Consider the following 24,407-nt stretch of genomic DNA (forward strand, 5'->3'; position numbering starts at 1 on the left):
TCAAAGTGCGTAAATGAATTAATATTCATCATGATTTCGCAACTCGGGCTTCTAAGTGACATGATAATAGTCAGCAGATGGCAGTAATGTAACATATTGGATACCAACTGCCTTAAAAACCCAAGGAAGAAGAAGAAGAAGAAGAACTCGGGCTTCTAACAAAGCTCTACTCTGCATTTACGAAACGCGCTCCGGTTTGCCGTAGATTTTCTCTACTGAGGTTGAGCATTGAGCAGCACGTGTAGATGAGCAGTGAGCACTGTGCTCGAGTGTGTTGTGAACACGTTTTTTTTTTATCGCTTTACAACAACGGCTATTGTTCTGCAGAGATCGTTGAAGATCTGTCGCATGAAACCAGTCAAGTTATTTTACACCAAGTAACGTTATCCCAACAACGCATCTTCAAATAATTTGGTAAGTTATTCGTTTCTTAGCTTTGCTGTGGAAAGCGAAGTAATTTATGTGGACCATATCCTTAGATCATACCTAGTGACAACGCAACACAACACAGTATACACACTATATAATACAATGATGTGAACTTGTTCTTTATTCAGTTATAGCACTTGGGGTTGTTGCCTTTACAGATGTGTAACAAGCTCGTGGTCCTATTGTTAGCACATGGTACATGCCTAACTTACATCATGAATTAATGATAAATGATGGCTGAATTTTAATAGCCTAACTTTACCAGTTATACATTTGAGATTTGAGAAGCGAAATTCCTATAATTGATATTCAGAGTTACTACCACAGTACTGCTGTTTTTAAAGTGCGTTAGCTTCAGATTAGTACGAACACTGCCATCAAATAATTAATCAATAAAACAACAACATCAGAAGATTCAGAAACCGTATTACAATAATTAAAAATGGTCATTATTTATATTTCAATAGCAGTGACTATAGTAAGTAAAATGGCATTGTGGCGGAAACTTCTGGTTGCCATAGTGCCATAATGAGAGTGTGATTAACATGCTTGTCAGGAATAGGATCCAAATCTTCCTCATGTCCACAACATCTTGTAAATGATCAGCTGTATGTGTTGCAGTGACTCATGCACTGAAAGCTTAAGAAATATATTTATTTGTGTATCTGCAATGTTGTAAATGTTTGATTAATGCTCTGAAGAAACCATAGATCACTGATTTGATATCTAGTCAAAGTGTTTCACAATTAAGCCTGTTTGTTTCTTCAGGGAATTGATATTGTTGGTGTCATAACTGTGAAGTGCTTGCTCATCATGAGATGGAATTTGGCTTTGTAAAATAAGATTACACTTAGAAATTGATCTTCATTAAATGATTGTGATTTTTATTTGAACAAGAAACAATAAAATCAATGTTACTTTAAATTCTGCAGGCTGGTTTTATGTTCACAGGATGTTATTTTAATTTATTTTTTTTCTCTCCTGTCATATTAATCATATCCCATCATTTCTTTTCATTTATCCAGCAGATGATTAGCAGTATGAAGTATATTCTGGTGACGGGCGGTGTGATCTCCGGCATTGGGAAAGGCATTATAGCCAGCAGTGTGGGCACGATTCTCAAGTCCTGCGGCCTGCATGTCACAGCCATCAAGATCGACCCGTATATCAACATAGATGCAGGAACCTTCTCGCCATATGAGCACGGTAATCTCACACAACTCATCATAAAAGCTCCTTCCACTTATAAGACTTTTACAATTAAATGTTACAGTACATGAAAATCATATATTGACCATTAAAACTTGCCATAAAAGAATTTAAAGAAACAATCTGTTGTTAAATGCAAGCACCACTATTATTATTTGAACAAAACCCGAACCCTAATTATTAGACTTGGACAGGTTTTCTTACTACAGACGTTATTTATCTAATCGTGCAGCTTGTTAAAGTGAATTGCTACTTTATGAAGTGATCAGATATACCCTAGACATTAGCTATATTTACATGGAACTAAATAGTTAGTTCGGATAGATGGCTCAATTGAACTGAAAACCTTCATATAAAGGCTTGGGTTAAATTCTTATTGGTAATTTTCTTTATTTCTGCACATACGCTGAAGTTGTTTGTGAATAGATGCACAAGTAAATGAATATGTGAATCAGATTGCGATATTTAGTGTACATTAATCAGTACAGAGTCCGAAATCGGATTGGATTCATTTGGATTGACAGAAATTAGTACATTTAAACGCTTATTGTGGGACCTGATATATCTAGAGATATCTGGAGACTTTAGGGTGGACAGTAACCAACCACTTATACTAGGGCTGGGCGATATGGCTGAAAACTGTATCACGATATAAGTGTTTCATATCGGTCGATATCGATAATTATTGAATTTTTTTATAACATATTTAAAATAAGGACCAGTCCAGGAGACAAATATATTACATTTAAAGATTTTTTATTTTAAATTTAACCTACCTCTGATTATAATCCCATCAGTTAAAAAGGCAGAAATGTCAACACGACCATGGAAAACTCAAAAGTCTAAAATCACAATGAACACTTAACAATTATCTCTTAACATTAAGGTGCAAAATTAAAGAATACGTAAGAAATGCTTTATAAAGGGGTGGGCGATATGGCAAAAATATAATATTACGATTTCTTTCTATAAATTATATAAATCTATTTCTTTCTATTTTCTATAAATTATACATTGATACTTATTAAAGCTATTAATAAAGTTATTAGTCAAGAGCAGTGAGTGATTTTCTCTTTACATTTTGTTGTTTTATTAACATTAAAGGGATAGTTCTCCTAAAAATTCTAATTTTCATAATTTACTCTCTCACGTTGTTTTAAACTCGAATAAGTTTCTTTCTTCTGTTGAAAATAAAAGTTATTTGGAAGAATGTGGGTAACCAAACAGTTGATGTACCCCAGTGACTTCCATAGTATATTTTTCCTCCTATGGAAGTCAATGGGGACCAGCTACTGTTTGGATACCCACATTCTTCAAAATATTAATATTAGAAAATATTAGAAGGCAATTAATACAGGTTTGGAACAACATTAGAGTGCGTAAATAATGAGATAATTTTTATTTTTGGGTGAACTATCCCTTTAAGGACAAGCGGCAGCGTGTTTACTATTACTACTGTCTCTTTAAGAGCTGCGCGCGACGCGTCTATTATACACGCATTTGACAAGCAGATTTTCTCTCAATTTTCTCAAGTTTGCTTTCACTTTAGACATATCCGACTAGTTTATGTAAACCTTGTGTGTATAACAGTATTAGCAAAATAAGACTCGAAAGATAACTTAGTATTCAGGCGCTGGTAGACAGGCTTTTAGTGCATGTGAGCTTCACATGTAACGTATGCGCTGAGAAACTAGCTAGAACAGCGCATAAGCACGCGAATAACAGAAAAACTGACGACGGTCTTGCATAATCTGCAGACGACATTGGTCTGACTACGGTCAGACTTTAAGTCAGGCGAGCTGACTTTTTCTGTTTTATCTAGTTACTAGAGAGTGAGTGCCTTTGTTCATGCAATCAAACTTGCTTCGCTGGTTTCTTCCAACGAAAAAAATAAATAAATAATTATCGAACGTTTTATCGAACGCATTTTTTATTGATATTGATTACGTGTCTATCGCGATACATATCGTTATCGTTTTATCGCCCAGCCTAATATACACCTTTTTCAAAAAAAAAAAAAAAAAATATCATGAGGTGTAACTGTTATAAGGCATCTTTATCATTTATATGGGTCTATATAAACATTTGTTTTGTTTTTTTGTAGGTGAGGTGTTTGTTTTAGATGATGGGGGAGAGGTTGATTTGGATCTGGGGAACTATGAACGTTTTCTGGACATCAGGCTTACCAAAGACAACAACCTGACCACAGGAAAAATCTACCAGTCCGTCATCAACAAAGAGCGCAGAGGAGATTACCTGGGAAAAACCGTACAGGGTGAGAAGGGGGTGTTATATTAATGTGTGTAATAGGGGTTACACAGACTAGTCGACTTTAATGCTCTGACATGACGCTTTAAGCTTGACGTCGACTAGTCGCTGATAAGAAATCTTTGAACTCCACTTTTTCACTCTGTTTCCAGCAGTTAAAATGACAAATAAATGTATACCATCTGGATGCTCAGAATTGATTGGGTGAATGCACGTTTAATAAAGCTTATTGCACACGTATGTTAATCGTCGTTTTAAATCGCCACACACATTCAGACAGTAGCTCGCACATAGAAACATTCAGTAGCGCAGAAATGTATTGTCAACACTGTTCTGTGATTTAACAATAAAGAAACTGAAAAGTTTTAGCATATTTTTTAGTAACTAAAACCCACATGTCTTGTGGCTGTACTTGCAAAACAAACAATTTCAAGTTTTATTCAAGGGCATGCCTTGTCCCATAGACTTTCATTGTTAGTGCAGTTTTACATGCTGAGAAACTGTCAAAATGATTTTCTGTGGTAATTAACAGCATGTCGCATACTGTCTGTAGATCTTAACGTGTAGAACAGTCGTCTAAATGGGCTTTAAGCATACTGTGTTTGTCTATGTTCTTCAGATGTTTTATTGTATAATCATTTGTTCCAGTGGTGCCACACATAACTGATGCTATTCAGGAGTGGGTGATGCGTCAAGCTAAAGTTCCTGTAGATGTTGATGATGTTGAGCCCCAGGTTTGCGTCATTGAGGTGAGTAAAGATAAAGTTAATATTTTAGGGCTGTCACAATTCCTAGATTAAATTAGAGTAGTCGATTTAAAAAAAAGAATCCTCGATTGCAATTTACCCGTGTCGAGTAACCGGCAAAATACCGGAAGTGGCGCATTCCACAGACAAAAAACCATCGCATTATTAGACCGGTTTCTAAGTCTGCACAATGTATTACAACAATTTAAAAACCATACTCTAGCATAGTGCAATAAAATCCAGATTGTGGATTTTATTGCATTTTACAAAATATCCAAACTTTTCTGGAAATGGCGTTTGTATTAAACACGCAGGGCATATATTTATTTAATTGAATTGCAGCCTTTGAATTGAAATACATGCATCTCAGAGCGACTCCGTTTGCAGTAAATGCTGCTCCACGTGAACAGTTATCATTAACATGCTTAGAAAACGTCTCAAACTCCATCTCTGCATATGCTGTGAGTTTGGTTTGCTTATAACATTCATCTGGGAATGCAATGTGCTTCATTTCATCAGATTTGTAAGGTAAATCATATATAAACCTACCCCAACATAGGAGAATATATCAATGTTTCTAAATATGTGAACTGTTTATCACGATTTCAAAATAAAAGTTTAAACCCTTTCTCTGAATTTGCATGTTTTGATATCCACATATTCTTCTTATAGAAAATGTGAACTGTTCACCGTTCAAAGAAAAGTGGCTGTAGCATTTCTATCATAAAGTGGTGGCTACATATTAAGCAAACATTTTAATTAAATGTTTTTGTCCAATTTTAAACAAGGATTTAATCTGCGTGTAACAACACCAGGCCATTGGTGCCTTCTGCTGGAATTTGTTATAATGCATAATGTACATAATGTTTGTTTATATCATGTATATTATGCATTTTAAGTGTTGTTCTATAAAACCGTATGATAACTTGCGTATGATGCTTCATTTGAACCAAATATTATTGGCTCATTGTTATTATGTTTTTTTTTGGTCAATTTTTTTTTTATTACAACAAAAAATATCTGATTACTTGTCAAAATAATCCACTGTTTACTCGTTTACCAAAATAATCATTAGTAACAGCCCTAAAATATAATAAGTTTTAACAGGTTTCTGATGACTGTTTTGTACATCTTTTTCAGTTGGGGGGTACAGTCGGAGACATAGAGAGCATGCCTTTCATCGAGGCCTTCAGACAGTTCCAGTTTAAAGTGAAGAGAGAGAATTTCTGTAATATTCACGTCAGTCTGGTACCACAGGTGAGGAGTTGTGCGCATTCACGTCAGCGTGCACAGAACAGTGCATTATAGACCATGTCACATTACATGTACGCATACCCTGGAAATGTGAATGACATAGTGTCTCGATCGTGATGTCCAGCCCAGCGCTACAGGAGAGCAGAAGACCAAACCCACTCAGAACAGTGTGAGAGAGCTCAGAGGACTTGGACTGTCACCTGACCTGGTGAGTCAAGTTTCATGGAGCACGCGTATGTTCAAAATTGTCACTAGCTTGAAATCTACAATGAATGCATTTAGAGCGATCTTCTCTGAGAGTTTTGAGTGTTCTTTTATTTTTGCTGTTGCAGATAATGTGCCGATGCTCCACTCCACTTGAAAACTCTGTTAAAGAGAAGATATCCATGTTCTGTCATGTGGAACCTGAACAGGTTAGTCTGGATCACGACTGGATCAGAACTGAAAACCACGATAACAGTTTATTAAACATGATTATCAAGATGTTGAAAAACGTGTAAAACGCTGCTTTTTGTTGAAGCCGATTTAAAATATGTCTCAAGGGCAATGAGTCTCATACATTAATAATTTAATTTATAGGTACAGGAGAACTGCTCAAGAAAATTCCTGCCTATTTAACATGTGCGTATACACATGAATTGGTTCTTAACCTCGTTCTAATGTTAACAAGTTTGTAGTATACGAACCATGCGCTCGAGGTTAGTAATTTGGATAAAACACACCCAAAACATGTCCATATACAGTTGTGGTCAGAATTAATGGCACCCCTGGTAAATATGATCAAAAATAAATCTGCACTGTTTATCCTTTTGATCTTTCATTCAAAAAATTCGCAAAAATCTAACCTTTCATTGAATCCTTCAGATTCACAAGTTCATGTTGGTGCTTCTCTTCAGTTCAGCCCACTCATTTTCTATAGCCTAGGGTTCAGTTTAGGGGACTGGGACGGTCATGGCAGAAGCTTCATTTTGTGCTCAGTTACCCATTTTTGTGTTGATTTTGATGTTTTTGGACTGTTATCCTGATGGAAGATCCAACCATGGCCCATTTTTAGATTTCTAGCAGAGGCAGTCAGGTTTTGATTTTTTTTTTATCTGTTGGTATTTGCTAGAATCCATAATACCATGTGTCTGAACAAGATGTCCAGGACCTCCAGCAAAAAAAATAGGCCCACAACATAAAAGATCCAGCAGTATATTTAACTGTAGGCATGGGGTACTTTTATCCCTGTTTGCACCAAACACATCTGGTGGGTTTGCTGCCAAAAAGCCCTTTTTTGTTTCATCTGACCATAGAATCCGGTCCCTTTTGAAGTTCCAGTCATGTCTGACACTTGAATATGCTGGAGTTTATTTTTGGAGGAGTGAGGAGGATTTTTCTTGAAACCCTCCTAAACAACATGTGGTGATGCATTCCCGTTTATTTAAGTACGAAAGTTATTGAGTAATCATGATTTGTTGTGCAAATTTCATGCATTAGGTTGTGAGTATGTAAGCTTAGTGAATGAAACCCAATAATCTCAGTTGGTCTTCTCTATAGGTGATCTGCGTACATGATGTATCGTCCATCTATAGAGTGCCGTTGCTCTTAGAAAACCAGGGTGTTGTGGGTTACTTTTGCCGCAGACTAGACCTGCCCATTGAAACCAGACCCAGGAAGATGCTTGCACAGTGGAAAGAGATGTCAGACAGGTTAGAACACATTTAAAACTGATTCAGGATCAGTTTATAAATTGATATTGCGCCATCATGGATCATGTAGGCTAAGATTATCCTCTTTTGCGATCTCTTTCATATCATGATGAGGGCAAAAAAGACCAACAAAGGCTTATTTTAATGTTGTCTGCATTGTGTTTGTATGGTAGATCGGACAGGCTATTAGAGCATTGCTCCATTGCTCTGGTGGGGAAGTACACCAAGTTCTCAGACTCGTATGCCTCTGTGATCAAAGCCTTGGAGCACTCCGCTCTCGCCATCAGCCACAAACTAGAGGTTAAGGTGGGTGAAACCTGGCTTATTGCAATTGTTTTAGCACACGGGTAACTACTAATTCAACCTTTTAAAGAACAGTTTCTTTAAATTCTGAATATACAATTGAATCAATACATCTTTCTCTTCTTCTTGCTGCTTTCTCTAGTATGTTGACTCTGCAGATTTGGAGCCCAGTACATTACAGGAAGAGCCGGTGAAGTACCATGAGGCCTGGCAGAAACTCTGCAGTGCGGAGTGAGTAATGCTTCCAAATACAATGACTGCATTTACATGGCTGATTTTACACATTTTAACATCAATCACATCTATTCTGCTTAGTAAGATGACGTTAACACGGTTAAAGAACTTGATTTTCCCTAGTTATCCTGATGTAGTTTCGTTAATATTATTGCTGTTGTCTCTCATGCCATCAGTGGTATTTTAGTTCCGGGGGGGTTTGGAGTACGAGGGACAGAGGGCAAGATTCAAGCCATCAACTGGGCCAGGAAACAGAAGAAGCCTTTTCTGGGTGGGGCTTCTTTAAAAATGAATTTTAACTCCAATGTCCTGGAGCGGCTGTGAATGTAACCCATGTGTACTATTCATCTTTCAGGTGTGTGTTTGGGGATGCAGCTAGCTGTGTGTGAATTTGCTAGGAACATGTTGGATTGGACAGGTAAGTTCTTCCTTCACAAAAGAATGTTGTACTCATGACTCCATTTACTAAGCCATGTTGACTAATGTGTGACGCTTCTGTTTTACCTAGATGCTAACTCCACGGAATTTGACCCAGAAACAAAACATCCTGTTGTGAGTAAATGTGGATTTCGGGTTCGTTTTGGATTAGAAACAGTAGAACAGATATAACTCTTTAATGTTTTTAATTGGTCATCTCACAGGTTATTGACATGCCAGAGCACAATCCAGGGCAAATGGGTGGAACTATGCGGTTGGGGAAACGGCGAACTATTTTCAAAACCAAAAACAGCATACTTAGTAAGTGCATTTCACTAACTGTAATGACATATTGATGAATTAATAGAGAACTAGTTTAAATGCATGATTTATCTCTCACAGGAAAACTTTATGGAGACGTAGATTATGTAGAGGAAAGACACAGACATCGCTTTGAGGTACGTAAATAAAAAAAATAAAAAATATAGGTGGTTGTACACTGTAATAGTGAATATAGGACTATGGGAGTATTCACACTGAATCTGTCATGATTTTGCTTGTGCTATAAATTAAGCACTCTTTTTGTGCTTTTTATTTGACTGTTTGACAATTTCACAGTCCTTCCTTCCTTTCGTACATTAAGACTGATTTTTTTTTTCTTTTTCTTTTTTTCTCTTCTGCTTCAAATATGTTGTTAGATATGGCAAGTCGGTTTATTTCTGTGAATCAGTTCAAAATTGAGTCAGTTTCAGTTTATCATCTGATGGGTTTGCATCGTCTCTTAGTTCCCATGGGGCATTTTGCTTGCTATATAACAGCCTTTTCTCCATCAGTAGCTCAATCACACTGAAAGGCTGAACACCTCAATCAGTCCAACTGAGCTCAATCTGATTTAAAAGGGGTGATGTAAACCTGAAATTATCCTATCGACAGGAAAAAAAGCATGTAAATGCTTGATTTTCCAGGCTCATTGACATGATGTTTGTTAACATACATTTAAACATGTTCATTTACATCTCATGTCTTACAAACTGGTCAGTGAATGAAATTGAATGTTTGCAAAAAAAAAGCTTTTCTGACACGTCAGCTTTCTTTTTAAATATTTCAAGGTAAAAACAGCAATTATAATCAATGTAGGTCCGGTGACATTATCATCGCCAACGGCTTTCTCCAGTTCTGAAGGTGTCAACTTAACATTGTGTATGCGCTTAAGTTTTGTTCAGAAATATTGTAATGCACATGTAAACGTAAACCGGATTGCAATGTTTAGGGTACGGATCAGATTCTAACATACCCAATAAAGGTACAAATGATTTGTAATAGCCTTAGGTGTAGTAGCATGCATGAGCCCAGTATTATTCCTTCTGTCTGAGCAGGTGAACCCAGAGCTGAAGCAGCATTTTGAGGACAACGGCTTCCATTTTGTGGGTCAGGATGTGGAGGGAGAGAGAATGGAGGTCATAGAGCTGGATGGTGTGTAAAAGAACACAAAACAAATTCTCAAATATACCAAGATGATTTGAAATGTTTTGTTTTGTATTATTAGGTTTGGTGTTTTAAAATGGCAGTGTGAATTTAATGCGAACCAGGACTATCATTTTCTTTTTTGTTCGAAACTAAAAGAACAATTAGAATTAAACTGAAAGTATGAACAACCTTATTAACATTATCTGCTTTTCCACTGTCGGACCATTGCGAGCCAGGGCTTTCAACGGGCCGGGCTGGACTAATAGCCTCGGACCCGTAGCACCGAGACCAAAACAAAACTGCGTTTCCACCGTCGGGCCATTGCGAGCCAGGGCTTTCAACGGGCCGGGCAAAAACAAAACTGCGTTTCCACCGTCGGGCCATTTTTGTTGTTTACTTAAGGATTTAAAACCAAAACAATCAATGTTTTACCACGTTTACAATAAAAAGAGATGCATTGATCGTAATGAATTAATTTGTGTTAAGATTGCGCATTAGTCACAGCAATAAAGTGGTTTACCATTATTTCACAAAAGAAAGAGGACACGCATACTTATTCAGTCGCGTCTGCTTATTTTTAGCTATTTGTAGTCCCAGCACAGTATGTTTACATCACATTTAGAAGGAATATGCCACCAAAAATACGCTCCCGGAGTTGCTTTATGACATGCAGAGCTAAATATGGATATCAGTCTGGTATAGGAGGATCTTTGTTGACATCTTTGTACGCATGCGCGAGTGGTTGTGTGGCAACAAAACAAACAGTATTGCGGGCAGTAAAGACATTTTCAAGAGAGTTAGCGGGCGAAATCCACAATATATAAGCACTTTAACATCTGAAGACCGGAGGAGGTTTGGAGAGAAGCTCAAAATTTGTATTGGTGACAAAATCGAAGTTATTCAAAGCCCATATGAGATCTGGGATGACAAAAAAACGTTGGTCCGACTTGCCCGTGTCTTGGCCACCAATCTGCTGGGGAGACATTTATTCTTATTTAATAGAAACCCCTGGACCCTTCACTCATGAAAGATTAAAGGCTTTCAAAAGTCTGGAGGCCTATGATTATTTTGTTTTTTCGAAAAGTTGGGCCGATCTTTTCTGCCAAACAGAAAGCAGTGATCGTGCTAAAAGCAGAGGTTAGAACAGCCTTTTCTTTTGCTTTTAAGTTTTGCGATCCAGAATAGCCCATTTTGATGTGAGGAACATAGTCTGGGTGCTGTGGATCGCGGTTTGGGACACCTGAATCAGAACGCGAAAACATATGACTCGGTTGATTTGACTCAGTTTTATTTATTTTTTTATTCAATCTTCTATAAATACATAGTCACTAAGACTTAGGCCTACCATGAACAAAATGAGCCTCACAAACTCGATCAGTAACGATAGCTGCAGGAATCCAGGCTTTCTTTGGAGCATCCAGGTTCAATCGCCTAATTGCACGCAACCATTTCTTTTGTTTTTGGCGATCCTTTTCGGAGGGAATTCGAAAAAACTTTTTATCAGGCCCCCAACGAGCCGTACTCGACCACACAGCAAGAGTGAACCATCCTCTTCTCTAAATCCTCCTCCAAACGTGCAAAACAATCAAATTACAGGTATCTAGAGGTATCTAGCGGTGTTTCCTGCCACACGATTCCCATGATGCAACGCGACAAACATAAACAATGACGTCACAAAAGATCCGCCTATAGAGACGAGACGTACTGACAGATCAAATAAATACACGATTGTGATAGCCTATATGATTTGTCAGATTTTTTTCAAGTGGTCATATTTACCATGTTTACTATGGTAATGGTTAGCGCACAGTCTTTTGCATCGCAAATATTGCCTTATACGTTTTTTTTCAAACACTCGCTGCTGTCTGAAAGTTAGTTTTGAGCTAAAATTATTTTAAAAGTCTTTAATGCTGGTATATGGAATCATCCACGGGGCTCCTGTCTCCAGACTGATAAACTGCCTTTGTTCGTAACCACTCCTCAAGCCCGAGCTGGCCCACTTTGGACCAAGGTATTTGTGGGCAAAAATATTTTTGTCCACAGAATTGATCAATTTGACACTTTTTTTCAGATCACCCGTATTTTGTTGGTGTCCAGTATCACCCAGAATTCACATCCAGACCGATAAAACCATCTCCACCATACTTTGGCCTACTGTTGGCCGCTGCGGGGAGGCTTCCAGGATATCTCCAGAAAGGTTGTCGGTTGTCGCCACGGTATGACGTTCCCTAAGCAACTAAATTTATCCCAATGTCATCCCAAAATTTGTCAATTAAAAGCTGGTTCTGTCTCTTGAAAAGAGACCTCATACAAACCATCTTGAAGCTGTAGATCATTATCTATTATAACAGCGGCTATTTGACAAGCTTTGCATGATACTAAATTATAGTCGTTTTCTGTTCACAGAGACACATACAGTGACCGAAGTGACAGCAGTTCTCCAGACTCAGAGGTTGCAGATTTTAAACTATGTTCAATTGCTCAGGAATGAAACCATTACTGTTAATATAACATGGTATATCTTATCTGTAAACGGCATGATTGCTAGGCCTACTTTTTGAGAAATAAAATGTGTGCGATGTGTCCCATGTGAAATGGGTTTTAAATTGTCCAGTTTTAAGTCAATGGAATGGACTGAGGATACATGATCAGCTGTTTTGTTTAAGCTGTCCTTTTTTCCTTGTTTTGTATGTAATCATGCCAATTCAATGACTTTCTTTGGGCAGCTGTTATTAGATAAACATTTCATTTATATATATTAAAAAAAAAACTTTTCAATATGTATAGTTAAGTGACACGGTTATACGTTTGTCAAGTTTCAATAACAGGATATGTAATGTTTTGCCAGTGTAAAAAGGCAGGCATTCATTTCATTGTCTAGGTTAACATATTCAATAGTTTGACTAGGAGTAACATGCTTCTAACCAAAAATAACCTTGAATTGTTTTAGCCAAAATAACTTGGTGTAAGCAAAGTCAAATGTGATAACATCAAATAAATGAAACCAGCCACCTTGAAATCTAATTGATGACTAGTCTATACTTGGGTTATTTTTAGATGTCTATTATAGGATTAGATCACTTCAGAATTAAAATTCTGATAATTTACTCCCCACATCCAAGAAACTTCATGTCCTTCAGTTTAAAAAAAAAAATCAGCTTTTTCTCCATATAGTGGACTTCAACAGTTTGAAAGTCCAATTTGCAATTTCAGTACAGCTTCAAATGATACATGCAAGTTGAAATGTCACAGGCAGAAGTACCGACCCAGTTAAGGAAAATGTGCAAAGACCAAGTCAAAAGCTAACCTAGACCTTTCTGCACATTGCCTGCATTTGTGGTTAGTATATTAGTGCTTTTGTTTAGGTAGATACCCTTATTCCTCAGCTGGAATCCTGTAGAGCCCTTTGAAGCAGCAACTTAGCCTTTCAAATCATTTAAGTCAACTACATGGAGAAATCCCAAAACTTAAAACTAATTTCTTTGAACAAAGACAGAACTTGATGTGGGGTTCAGTCAAATCAGGAAATTAATTCTGAAGTAACTAGTCCTTTAAATTCACTTGCAGCCTAGATGTCTGGGGCTTTGTTTGGGTGGCTATTAGATGTCTTTATACACAATTGTTCGCTCAGTACACCACTCACACTTACTGAGAAACAGATTTAGCAAAAGCCAAGATTGTCCAATATTGCACCAAGTGCTTTAGTTTATTAAAAACAAGTCAAAGCCACAAATGTAGAAAACAGAAGTCTTATACAATTTACATTCAGATTAAGTTGGACTTGCACCACCAATGTAAAAACTTGAACTTCCTCCTGCTGGTCAAAAGCTTGAGCACCTAAAGAGAAACATGCAAAACAATTAGCTATAACATACACCAAAGAGACAGTTTTCACAAGCACTGATCTCAGACCCATTTCCGTAGTTTCATCCAGCAGTCACCATCAAAAAGTGATCATCATTGATCAGGAATCAATTACACCATCAAAAGCAATAGCAACATACCTGCACTCGCACTCAAGGTTAGGTTTGACTTGGACCACCCATGTAAACACTTGAACTTCCACCAACTGGTCAAAAGCTTGAGAGCACCTAAAGAGAGCAGCAGGTAATACAATGAGCTATAAACACACACCAAAGAGAAAAAGTTCTCACAAGCACTGATCTCAGACCCATATCCGTAAGTTTCATCCAACAGTCACCATAGAAAGTGTGATCATCATTGATCAGGAATCAATTACACCAAAATCCAATAGCAGCATACCTGCACTTGCACCACCGTTACCACAGGTAATCAGCATCTTTGAGGGAAAACAAAAGCACCATTAACAAACCACAAATCAATGCAAGAAAACTTCAGCAGCTAATGCTGAATGTTGGACAGTAGAGTGACCTACACAGACACTAGCAGACAGGTGGTCAAAGTCTCCCCATTAATTTAGCACGTAATTTGAACAACCGGGTGCACAAAGAGCACCGATTATCAGAAAACGTGCAGAAAGACATTAATGACAATGAACTTACCAGCGCACGGACCCACAACGGGCATCTTGCAGGCAGCAATGGACCTTCTGATGACAAAACACAACGTTAAAGCCAAACGAGGACTAGATTATAACGCTGAGCTATTAGAACAGTTAAAGCTGGCTCAGAATGTTTATTTGATTCTCATAATAGAGCTGTTCTCTCAGAGAGGGCAAGTTTGTCGTCATAGCCAACATGAACAGAAAGCCTAAAACAGAAACAAACCTTTTACAGAAGGCTCACTCAGCCCATCTCAAAGAGCATGATGGCAGGACACTTCATCCATCCGAGAACATGGTCTTATTTTGCACCACCCAACCTGCATGAACAAAAAAGTAACTGTTAGGAAGGGCTATGTAAAATAGGGCATCCACGAAAACACAAAATAACTTGGGTGGGGGGTATTAACCGTTGTAGAACCAGTTACTACAAATACCATTAAACTAACTGTTATTCGTGTAATAAAGCCATGGTTAATTTGTGGTTACCATGGTTTAACTATAATAACCATATTTTTTGTAGTAAAACCATGGTTGATTTTCGTAAGGGTTGTCCTTTTCCTTAATGTTGCTGGGACAGCTACAGGTTAACTGTTCAGCGACCGTCGGTAAAAGTTTTGCTATCGGCTCCTGTTTGACCGCGCCTGCTATAGATGAACAGGAACGGCTTCGATCAGGGCCGTGAATAGCGACTTCATTAAATCACCAAATTTTAATATGCAAGAGCCAATTTTTCAGCTACAAGTTTAATCTAATTAGTATTCGTTAACCGCTAAATAAGTTAACGTAGCGTACAACAATATATAACGTTACCATATTAAACTCGAATCAATACCTCTGCAGTAGTGATTACGGTGGAACCTCGTGGTGAACCGACACTCCACTCTTAGCAAGCACCTGAAAAAAAAAGCATAAAATAAGTCAGTATGACCTGCACGAACATACAATAAATACCCACATATTTATCAAGCAAACTATGGATCTAGAAATAGTAACGTGTAACATACGTAAAATGGTAAGCTGCTGTTAAAAGTAAATATGACGGTAGCCTAAAATGGCGCCGATTTGCAAGCTACTCTGCAAGTAACGTAATGTTGCACTGATCCACAAAACCAAAATGTTACTTTCAAAACAGAGACTACAAATAATTTACCTTTATTAACGCGAAATTGTAAAGCTACTTAATTTGAAACAACCTAACCGCGCTGTTACGCACTAACGTTACACCCTGATTACTTCTAAACGCCAAAATATGCTACGATGAACTCACAAAGAAAGTATTGCTGTAACAACCAAACGATTTATATTTGAAAACTAGCTACTGGAATATAGGCTACTACGTTACATAGTTGAAGAAAACTCACCTTCATTCTTTGAGAAAGCAGTTCGAAAGAGGAAGTTAAGAATGTGACCCGAACTTTTATACAGCGAAACCTAACTCTGATTGGTTGAATGGGCTCATCGCTGATTGGTTAAATGAGGTGGCTTGGTCGCAAAGGTTGATGGGATTTGTATTTCTGATTGTATAAAATGAGTTATGGGATTTCCTCTCCGACTGTCTCTCTTTTATTTAATCAACTGAATGTTTTCATTACGAAACATATTTTTACTGAAAAATAAATGTATATAAAAGTAAGCAATAAAGTAATTATCATGTTGTTAAAACCGTGTTTTAAGGCCTTGCTTTTACACAACGACTGCATATTATGAGCTTAGCTCAAATATGCAGTAAAATAATAAAATAATAATAATAATTATATATATATATATATATATATATATATATATGTGTGTGTGTGTGTGTGTGTGTGTGTGTGTGTGTGTGTGTGTGTGTGTGTGTGTGTGTGTGTGTGTGTGTGTGTGTGTGTGTGTGTGTTGATCTAAACTACTAATTCCATCTGTTTACATAATGTGTCATACAGGAATTCATAGCGGGAGAATTCTGCGATCAGGATTGGTTAGTGAGATACCGATCAGATGATTAAGATCTTCTTATCTTCTTTTCTTTCTTTTTAATTCTTTTAATTTTTTTCTTATTACAGGCTATTAAAAAGCATATTTTGGGGGGTGTGCTTGTTGAATTGTTTGATGAATCCCCGGCTGCTCCAGTGTCACGTCTATTTCAGCACCATGGACAGAGCCTATAGCCCACTACACCCTCCGCTTGGACCGATACAAAATCACAGGTCCAGTAATCTTCTATAAATAATGCATTAAAAAAATATGCAAGTGGGCTATTTAACCAAAGGTTGAATATCCTTAATAAAATAATGTTTTAATGAAAATTATTTATATCCTTGCTATTTCATTGGGATGAATTGTTTAATCCGAGTATTATTAAATATATACAATTAATTATTAAATACTGGTGTTTTTATCATAATATATTGATATTTTATACAAGCAATAAACCACAAGGTCTTGAGTTACAGGGACTTTACCCCCTTCACTCCGCTTCTGTTTACTCGTGGTGAAATAATTTTATCGTAGCCTACTGTTTTTCGTGGCTTATTGGTTTATAAGTAGCCTACATAAATATTCACGAATATTATATAAACTTATCCTAAATCCAAGCGTAGGCAATAGGCTACAGCTAGTCCTGCTTATATGATATAATGTGTAAGAAAATGCTTATGTCGCAAAATAGGTTTCGCTTCCTCCAGTCCTCAAATGAAAGTAATTCAGGTCATTTGCTGTATAGTTACACATTAGTTGGAATTGAGATGTGAGAATGAGTGCATCACATGACTGCAGCACATCCACCTCACCGCCCCCGCCGCTCCGCTCCATACACTCAATGTAAACACCGTTAGCGCTCCTGCTTTGTCTTTGAGCCTGTGGCTGCCTGGAGCTCTCGACTCACTATGCCATGGATATTTTATGGCAATACCAGTTCAGGATCATTTTGCTGGGGGACTCGACGGTGGGCAAATCATCTTTGCTTAAGAGGTTCACGGATGGCATTTACAGCGATGTAGCGGACCCTACGGTTGGTGTGGATTTCTACGCCCGTTCAATAGACATCGAACCAGGGGTTAAAATCAAACTACAGCTGTGGGATACAGCCGGACAAGAAAGATTCAGGTTAGTGCTCTATTCATAATAATAATAATAATTATTATTATTATTATTATTATTATATGTTCCGTCTGCTGGCTATGTCTCCATGATATGGATTGAATGTGAAGCCTACATCACTATGATTTTATCTCACAGAATGACGGCAAGTAGCCTCCATGCATGCTTTTGCGATGTCGTTGGTTGTGTAATCTTGCAGGGTTATGTTCTAGGTTAGCCCTTTATATCATAGCCTATGATTCTGCTTTTATGTGCATGCCTATTATATCATTTACCTGATGGGTTCACATTCACAGGCCTACCAATGAATGAGTTAAGCTGGCTCATCTCATTGATTTGTTCAAGTGTCATATGCCTCACCTGTTTGTATTCAGTAATGAGCGTGTTTGGTTTAGTACTGTCACTGGGCTCAGATCCTGATGTCTCTGATCAGCTTACCCAATTTTTGAAGCACCGCTTGCCTTCAGGAAGCACAAACATCCACCCTCAATGCTTTAAAGGACCATTCATGAAATGTAACAATCAACCACCACAAAAGCCTCTCTTGTTTTTATAAATGTATTCAAATCAGACTCCCACTTGATTTTTCCACATATAGGCCTATCATGCACACTAGTAAGCACAAATGGACACTTAGGTTCTCTGCTCAACATCCTTTCAGATATATGATCTATTGGCATTAAATGTATATTTGCAATGATTTTAGTATGGATTAATGACCAGCCACCTAGAAACAAGCAACTGCAGATGCAAAAATGTATATAGAAAGTCACACTGCTTGAATGCGTGCCAGTGCTATTGCCACACTGTGAAATGTGAAATAGACAAATTAAATAAGGTCAAAGAAATAAGGAATGCATACATTTCTATAGCATCAGTGCCCTGTGGACATCCTTTTGCAGTTTTATGCTGTATACTAGTCCTGATATGAACGTATGTTTGTGTAATAGATTATTCCAATATGAGTTTATTCTCATAAATATAACTTTGATGCATCTTATAAATTACTTTTTAAATTACATCTTGCAAAATCCATCCTTCAATATCATTACACTGAGATGTCTGCTAGGTAGCTAAGTTAAATTACACAATTAATAATTAAACACAACTGAAGCCTCAATGGTTTCTGGTTTCTGGTTTCAGATGTAAATGAGCAAGGAAACAAATTAGGTATTCAAATAATTGTGTAGGTTCTACAACAACTGTAAAAAAAAAAATATATATATATATATATATTAAACCAGTATGCCAGAAGATTTTATGTAAGTGATTTTATAAAATTCTTCAAGAGCTTCACATTTCTAACACAATCTCACTGCAATTTGCAATTTGTAACTATTTTATGTTTTGACGTGAATATATATAGGTGGTGGCTAATTTTTATGAATTTTTATGATTTCAATTGTACGTTTTTTCTGCCCCACTGATAGTTTGATGTAAGGATGGAGCTTCGTGCTTATTTTTTCGATTGAGCTTAACTTAACAAAGAATCTTGGAATTATTCGGTGCATCCATGTCATCATAAGAGACTTGAAAATATTATCTTCTTTTTCCCCTCAGGTCCATCACTACTTCCTACTATCGCAACTCTGTTGGTGGGCTCTTAGTATTTGACCTGACGAACAGGAAGACCTTCGATCATGTGCGTGAATGGCACCGAGAAGTCAGCGAGCACATCCTGCCTCATCACATGGTCTACATCCTGATCGGCCACAAGAGCGACCTGAGCCGCGACCGCAAGGTGACGCGGGACGAGGCGGAGCAGCTGGCGGCCGAACTCGGCATCCGCTACGTGGAAACTTCAGCCAAGTGCAACAGCAATGTGGAACGTGCTTTCGAGCTGCTCACACGGGACATCTATGAGCTGATGAAGATGGGTGAGATCTCCACCCGTGACGGCTGGGATGGGGTCAAGAGTGGCCTCACCGCTAAAGTTCTTTATCCAGCCGAGGAGGAGGCGGAGCGAGAAAAGAGCTGCAACTGCTGACTTCCACAATCCACCTGTAATTGCTCACCTGTGTATCAGTCGGTCGTTGCTCACCTCGGCTTTCACTAATGTGTCGCATCATGGTCACTGCCTCAGGGCCTGGACCGCTGCACTTACCTTGTTGTTGCTGTCTGAGGTTGATGGTACAAGCCATTCAAAGGTGTAGTATATTTAGGCTTGCATGGACAGGCCCTGCTTCATATTGTTGAAATTCACCCCTGTTCTGAAGTTTGCAGCAATCTTGTGGATAACGTGTGGATTACATTTTTTACATTCTAGTTTGAGCTGTATGTTTCATTGTACTTCCCATCATCTGGAGCTATTATGGTTTATTTGGCTTGTTCGTTTCCCTTTAATCATTATTACTGTGATACCATTACCATTTAAAAACACATCTAGTGATTACAATCGACACTGTCCGTCCACTTACAGATTTAAAGATCCCATAAATTGGCTTGACAACATGGTTTTCTTTCCTGTGTTGACATTTCTTATTGAAGCAGGTTGTTGGAGCTGGACAAAAGACTTGTCCTTATCCAATAGCTTTTAGCTTATGTTAGTGCATGATTTGCTACTTCATATTGCTAGTCAGTTGGCAGGTATTAGGAGGAGGACATTGGAGAGCATTTGACCTGACAAATATGTCATCAATATTATTTGGTCCGTTTCCCTAGTAGCAGTAAAATTTGCTGCTACTTGGACTGAAAGCGACAAAACTTGGACTGAATGCTACAAAACTCCCATTTTAGATATGAATTTGAGACAGTAAGGACAGTTGGCTGGTAGACATCATGTATGGGTAAAAAGGCAACACTAAACCTTTCTAACCAATCACTGAGTTTGCAAATGTAATTACACAATTTCATCCATTTCTGATTCATTACTTTTTTATACCACTTTGTTATAACAACCCAACTTCTGCAGACATTATTATGTGCACCAAACCAAAATATTGCATTGTAATAATTCAGGAAATAATCGTAATTGCAACATATTTTAAATTGTCACCTGTTCATGGATAAATACTTATTTTGTCAAATCTGTTGATGAAGTATTCATTCTCCAAAAGCATCTAAAACCTAGTGATCTGCCCATCTAGACAGCATTGTAGTGCATCATAGATTAATTCCTTAAACAAAGACTGTTCCAAAAAACAGACAGAACAATTATGCTGCTTCTAAGACAGTTTCTAGGCAGCATCATGTGTATCATCCAAGATTAAGTCAAAAGAAATGTTGATTATAAATATATCTCATTCAATGCTAAAAATATCAATCTAATTAAATGGACTGTTTTACCCCAAAATTGTGTGTGCTATGTATGTTTGTGCTCATTACTATCCAGTATCATTAGCTCAGCAACACGCTAACAAGTTGCTACTCATGTGTAGCATTTCAAAACAGTCACTTACATATGAGGTTCCATTGGTTAGCATGTCACCTTAAGCCCAAAGTATCAACTTTACGACACAAATAGCGTATGCTATATGAAACGCATAGCCTTTCAAACTATACTCCATTCGTAGCGATAGCACGAACAGGCACTCGACACATGCGAACTAGAACATTTCATCCTTGTTCGCTGTCTGCGCTATTTCTCCAGAAGTTATGAGCGATAACAGTGTTTTTGTACTCAAAATACTTTGTACTAGAATTGCAGGTATCTATCCCCCAGATTCATGCAATGAAATGTAAGATGGTTCAACTTAATTTGATCAAATACAGCTTAAATGAAATAGATACATTTATAAATAGATTTTATGCTTGTCCAACTCAAACTAGAAAATTTAATTGAAAAATAAATGATGTCGAAATGCTTCCAATTTTGTTCCCCCTATATATATAGACAATAGATAAAACATAGTTGAGGTGTTTTTAACTAAAAGTCATAAAAACAGGTTTAAAACAGTTATTTACTGTAAAACAACCTAAAATATTAGAAAAAGGAAAAATATCCAATAGCTGAATTGAATAACATTCAATTTGATGAATAAACATCTGCTGTTTGTTAATGAGTTATTGAATTCAGAACTTTTACATTTTATGTTTACACTTATTCATTTAGCAGATGCTTTTATCCAAAGCAACTTACAAATAGGAATACAACAAGAAACCAAACGTAAGGAGGTGCAAAAAAAAAAAAAAAACACTAATTTAAACATTGATCAGAATAGACTGTCAGCAGGATTAGTGCTCATGGAAGAGATGATTTCTTGAATATTGTCAGGGATTCAGCTGTCCGGATATAGGGTTAGGAAGATTGCGCATGTTGGAAGTCCAGCCAGAAGACAATTGCAATCCAGTCTAGAAATGACAAGGGTCTGGACAGGACAGGGTTTGGCATGCTCTATTAGGAAGGGCCTGATCTTCCTGGTGTTGTGCAGTGCAAACCTGCATGATGGTGCTGTCTTTGCAATGTGGTCTCTGAATGTCTGCTGGTCATCAAAGATTACCAAAAGATTTTAGTCTAAACAGGATGGAATTATTGATGAGCCTAGATGGATGGTGAAATGATGCTGAATCGTAGGAGTGGCTGACAAGAGATTCTTTGCTAGATTGAGTTGCAGGTGATATTCTTTGCTGAGATGTCCGCCAGACAATGCAAGATCAGTGCAGCTACCATCAGATCGTCTACCTAAGATGAAAAGTAAAGTTGTGTTTCTTCACAGCCTTCACATAGCAATAGTAGGAGAATCCACGTGCCTGTGTAATATAGGATCCTAGTAATGTATAAGAATATATGAGAAGAGTAGGGGTCCTAGCACTGACCCTTCAGGTACCCCCGTGACTAGTTGATGGGCTTTGTATTCCTCCCCTCTCCAGTAAACCTTGAAAGACCTATGTGAGGTAAGATTCGAATCAGCAAAGTGCAGTTCCTGTGATGCCCAGTGATTAAAAGGTGGACAAAATTATAAAAAGGCATAAACTTCATACTTTTTGTGTGGAGGGGCATGTCTCTGCCTTATTCACAATCCTAAAAAGAAGATAATGACATAAATAAATCCAATTTTTGACTTACTATCAATAGGAAGTTGTCACATTGATGTTCAGTAATGCCACAATGATGTTCATCAAACTGTGAAAGAAGATTTAAAGTGCATTTGAATACACATATGAAAGCATAAGCTTTTGTTTATATGGTTTTATTTTCCCCAACTCTATATTCACCTAATATGACAGACTGTACATTTCTCACAAGGAATTAAACTGATTTCATAGTCATTTAAAAGGTTTATTTGGTTCTATTGTCTGATAAATATTACATAGAGAATTGGAATAGGGGGAAAACATGGAATATTTTGCCTTTTATGCGTCCTGTTTTTAATATATCAACAACATTTAGATCTGGTTCTCCATGTTATTCTGTTGAAATATTCTGTAAGAAAAATGTCCGATGTGTCATATTTATAAATATATATATAGAGTTGGGGGACATATTTCGGTTATCGTTCTTGGTGTGAATGGGCCTTTACACTGAAGCTATTTCTTCAGACCAGAATATCATACAGACTTGCAGATGGGCATAGTCTAAAATCACCACTAAAAATCTAGTTTTGTCTACTTATATTGAGGTGTAACTCACCAACACCAGGATCTTGTCTCATGAACTGACTGTACACTGTATGACACTGATAGTCTCTGAGTAATGAAGACCATGTGCTATGCCTACTTTAGATCAGGGCAGATGTACAGCTATAAGACCCCCATTTCAGGACACTCCTCATTCCACCAGCATGTCAGCAAGACTTCAGTTATTAGCCAGTTATTAGTTATTCACCTCCTTCAGTCTTAGCTCCATCATGTGCTGACGGCTTTACTGGGTGTGTTTGGACGTACATTTCTGAATGGCTACATTTATTGTAAATAGCAGCAGGGCACAATGTACTTAAATGTCAGGTGAGTGCTTTGGTGGAAGCTAAAAGGGTTTTGTGGCTTAACCGCAGGTCAACGTAACGTCTAGTATGAAAATCGAGTTTGGGAAAGTCTTCTTCGTGCCAGCAGAACATAAAATTATGAACAATAATTAGGCTGAACACAGCTTTTGATTTTACAGATCAGGTATGAAATTCTTCCAAGCTGCCAGGATCTTCTATGTAATAGAAGTTGATCATATCCATTCTGCAGACTTCCCCTCAGAAAATGCAGGAACAAAATTGCTGTAGGAAAATCAGGTTTCTGTGCTCATTTTCACTCCTTTGTTGTGCAGATGAAAAACCTTCTAATAAATGTGAACGAATTAAACTTTTACAGTGAAATGAGTTAATAATAATAAAGTTGTAATTCTGATATTGACACATTCAAGGGTTTCACTTCTCACCCAACATTGTAACTTATAATACACTGGGTTTATTTTATACATTTTGTTTTGGATTTCAAAGCACCAAAAACACAAAGAAAGGACTGTGGACAAATTACTGATCAATCTGCTAAATGTGAACAATTTAAATAAATTGGAGCTGTGGATTTTATGTATAGGAAATGATAGCAATGATTGAAGTTAATATGCTGAGAATGAGGTTAAGACTAAATTTATCAACAAAACTCACACATGATAATAGTGTGACTGAATGCAGTGTGAAAAGCCTTGTGGAATCACTTTCTGAACATGATATTTCAAATTCTGATGAGTTGAGTAAATTAGGTTGTTTTACATTAGTAATAGTGTGTATACATATATAAATAAATAAAAATTGACTCAATGGACTGAAATATGTGACCACACTGCTGTTGTGTTGTGGCCACTGAACGGTTTTGCACAATTTGACAAGTTTCTATGGTAACTGCATTCATTAAATATGTACA

The 24,407-nt window shown here is 37.3% G+C and overlaps 2 protein-coding genes and 2 long non-coding RNA genes across 7 annotated transcripts in view; 3 read left to right on the plus strand and 1 right to left on the minus strand.

Annotated features, from left to right (window-relative positions):
- LOC309511575 overlaps window positions 1-24,407 on the plus strand; it is a 202,016-nt gene that overhangs the window by 132,712 nt on the left and 44,897 nt on the right. The window lies entirely within an intron of this gene.
- ctps1a (CTP synthase 1a) lies at window positions 214-13,042 on the plus strand. Of its 4 annotated transcripts, none has more exons than XM_082185379.1 (19): window positions 227-332; window positions 364-414; window positions 1,455-1,635; window positions 3,743-3,913; window positions 4,555-4,655; window positions 5,793-5,909; window positions 6,031-6,114; window positions 6,239-6,319; window positions 7,446-7,597; window positions 7,771-7,903; window positions 8,043-8,131; window positions 8,311-8,405; window positions 8,490-8,552; window positions 8,643-8,686; window positions 8,776-8,872; window positions 8,954-9,009; window positions 9,928-10,024; window positions 12,090-12,234; window positions 12,425-13,042. In XM_082185379.1, the coding sequence occupies exons 3-19, from the start codon at window positions 1,458-1,460 to the stop codon at window positions 12,507-12,509; spliced, it is 1,788 nt and encodes a 595-aa protein (XP_082041505.1). In that variant the 5' UTR covers window positions 227-332; window positions 364-414; window positions 1,455-1,457; the 3' UTR covers window positions 12,510-13,042. The 4 variants fall into 4 exon arrangements, with proteins under 4 accessions (XP_082041503.1, XP_082041504.1, XP_082041505.1 ...); XM_082185380.1 differs by having other exon boundaries at window positions 229-332; window positions 1,458-1,635; XM_082185377.1 differs by having other exon boundaries at window positions 214-414.
- LOC309510552 lies at window positions 13,696-15,980 on the minus strand. Its single transcript, XR_014210392.1, has 7 exons — window positions 15,905-15,980; window positions 15,376-15,437; window positions 14,767-14,860; window positions 14,542-14,588; window positions 14,282-14,318; window positions 14,023-14,109; window positions 13,696-13,855 (listed from the first exon to the last, which is right to left on the minus strand). It is a non-coding gene; the product is annotated as an uncharacterized lncRNA (long non-coding RNA).
- Window positions 17,272-19,995, plus strand: rab42a (RAB42, member RAS oncogene family a). Its single transcript, XM_082185417.1, has 2 exons — window positions 17,272-17,624; window positions 19,179-19,995. The coding sequence occupies exons 1-2, from the start codon at window positions 17,410-17,412 to the stop codon at window positions 19,603-19,605; spliced, it is 642 nt and encodes a 213-aa protein (XP_082041543.1). The 5' UTR covers window positions 17,272-17,409; the 3' UTR covers window positions 19,606-19,995.

The sequence above is a fragment of the Leuciscus leuciscus genome (assembly GCF_965113295.1).
Source record: "Leuciscus leuciscus genome assembly, chromosome: 12".
NCBI lineage: Eukaryota > Metazoa > Chordata > Actinopteri > Cypriniformes > Leuciscidae > Leuciscus > Leuciscus leuciscus.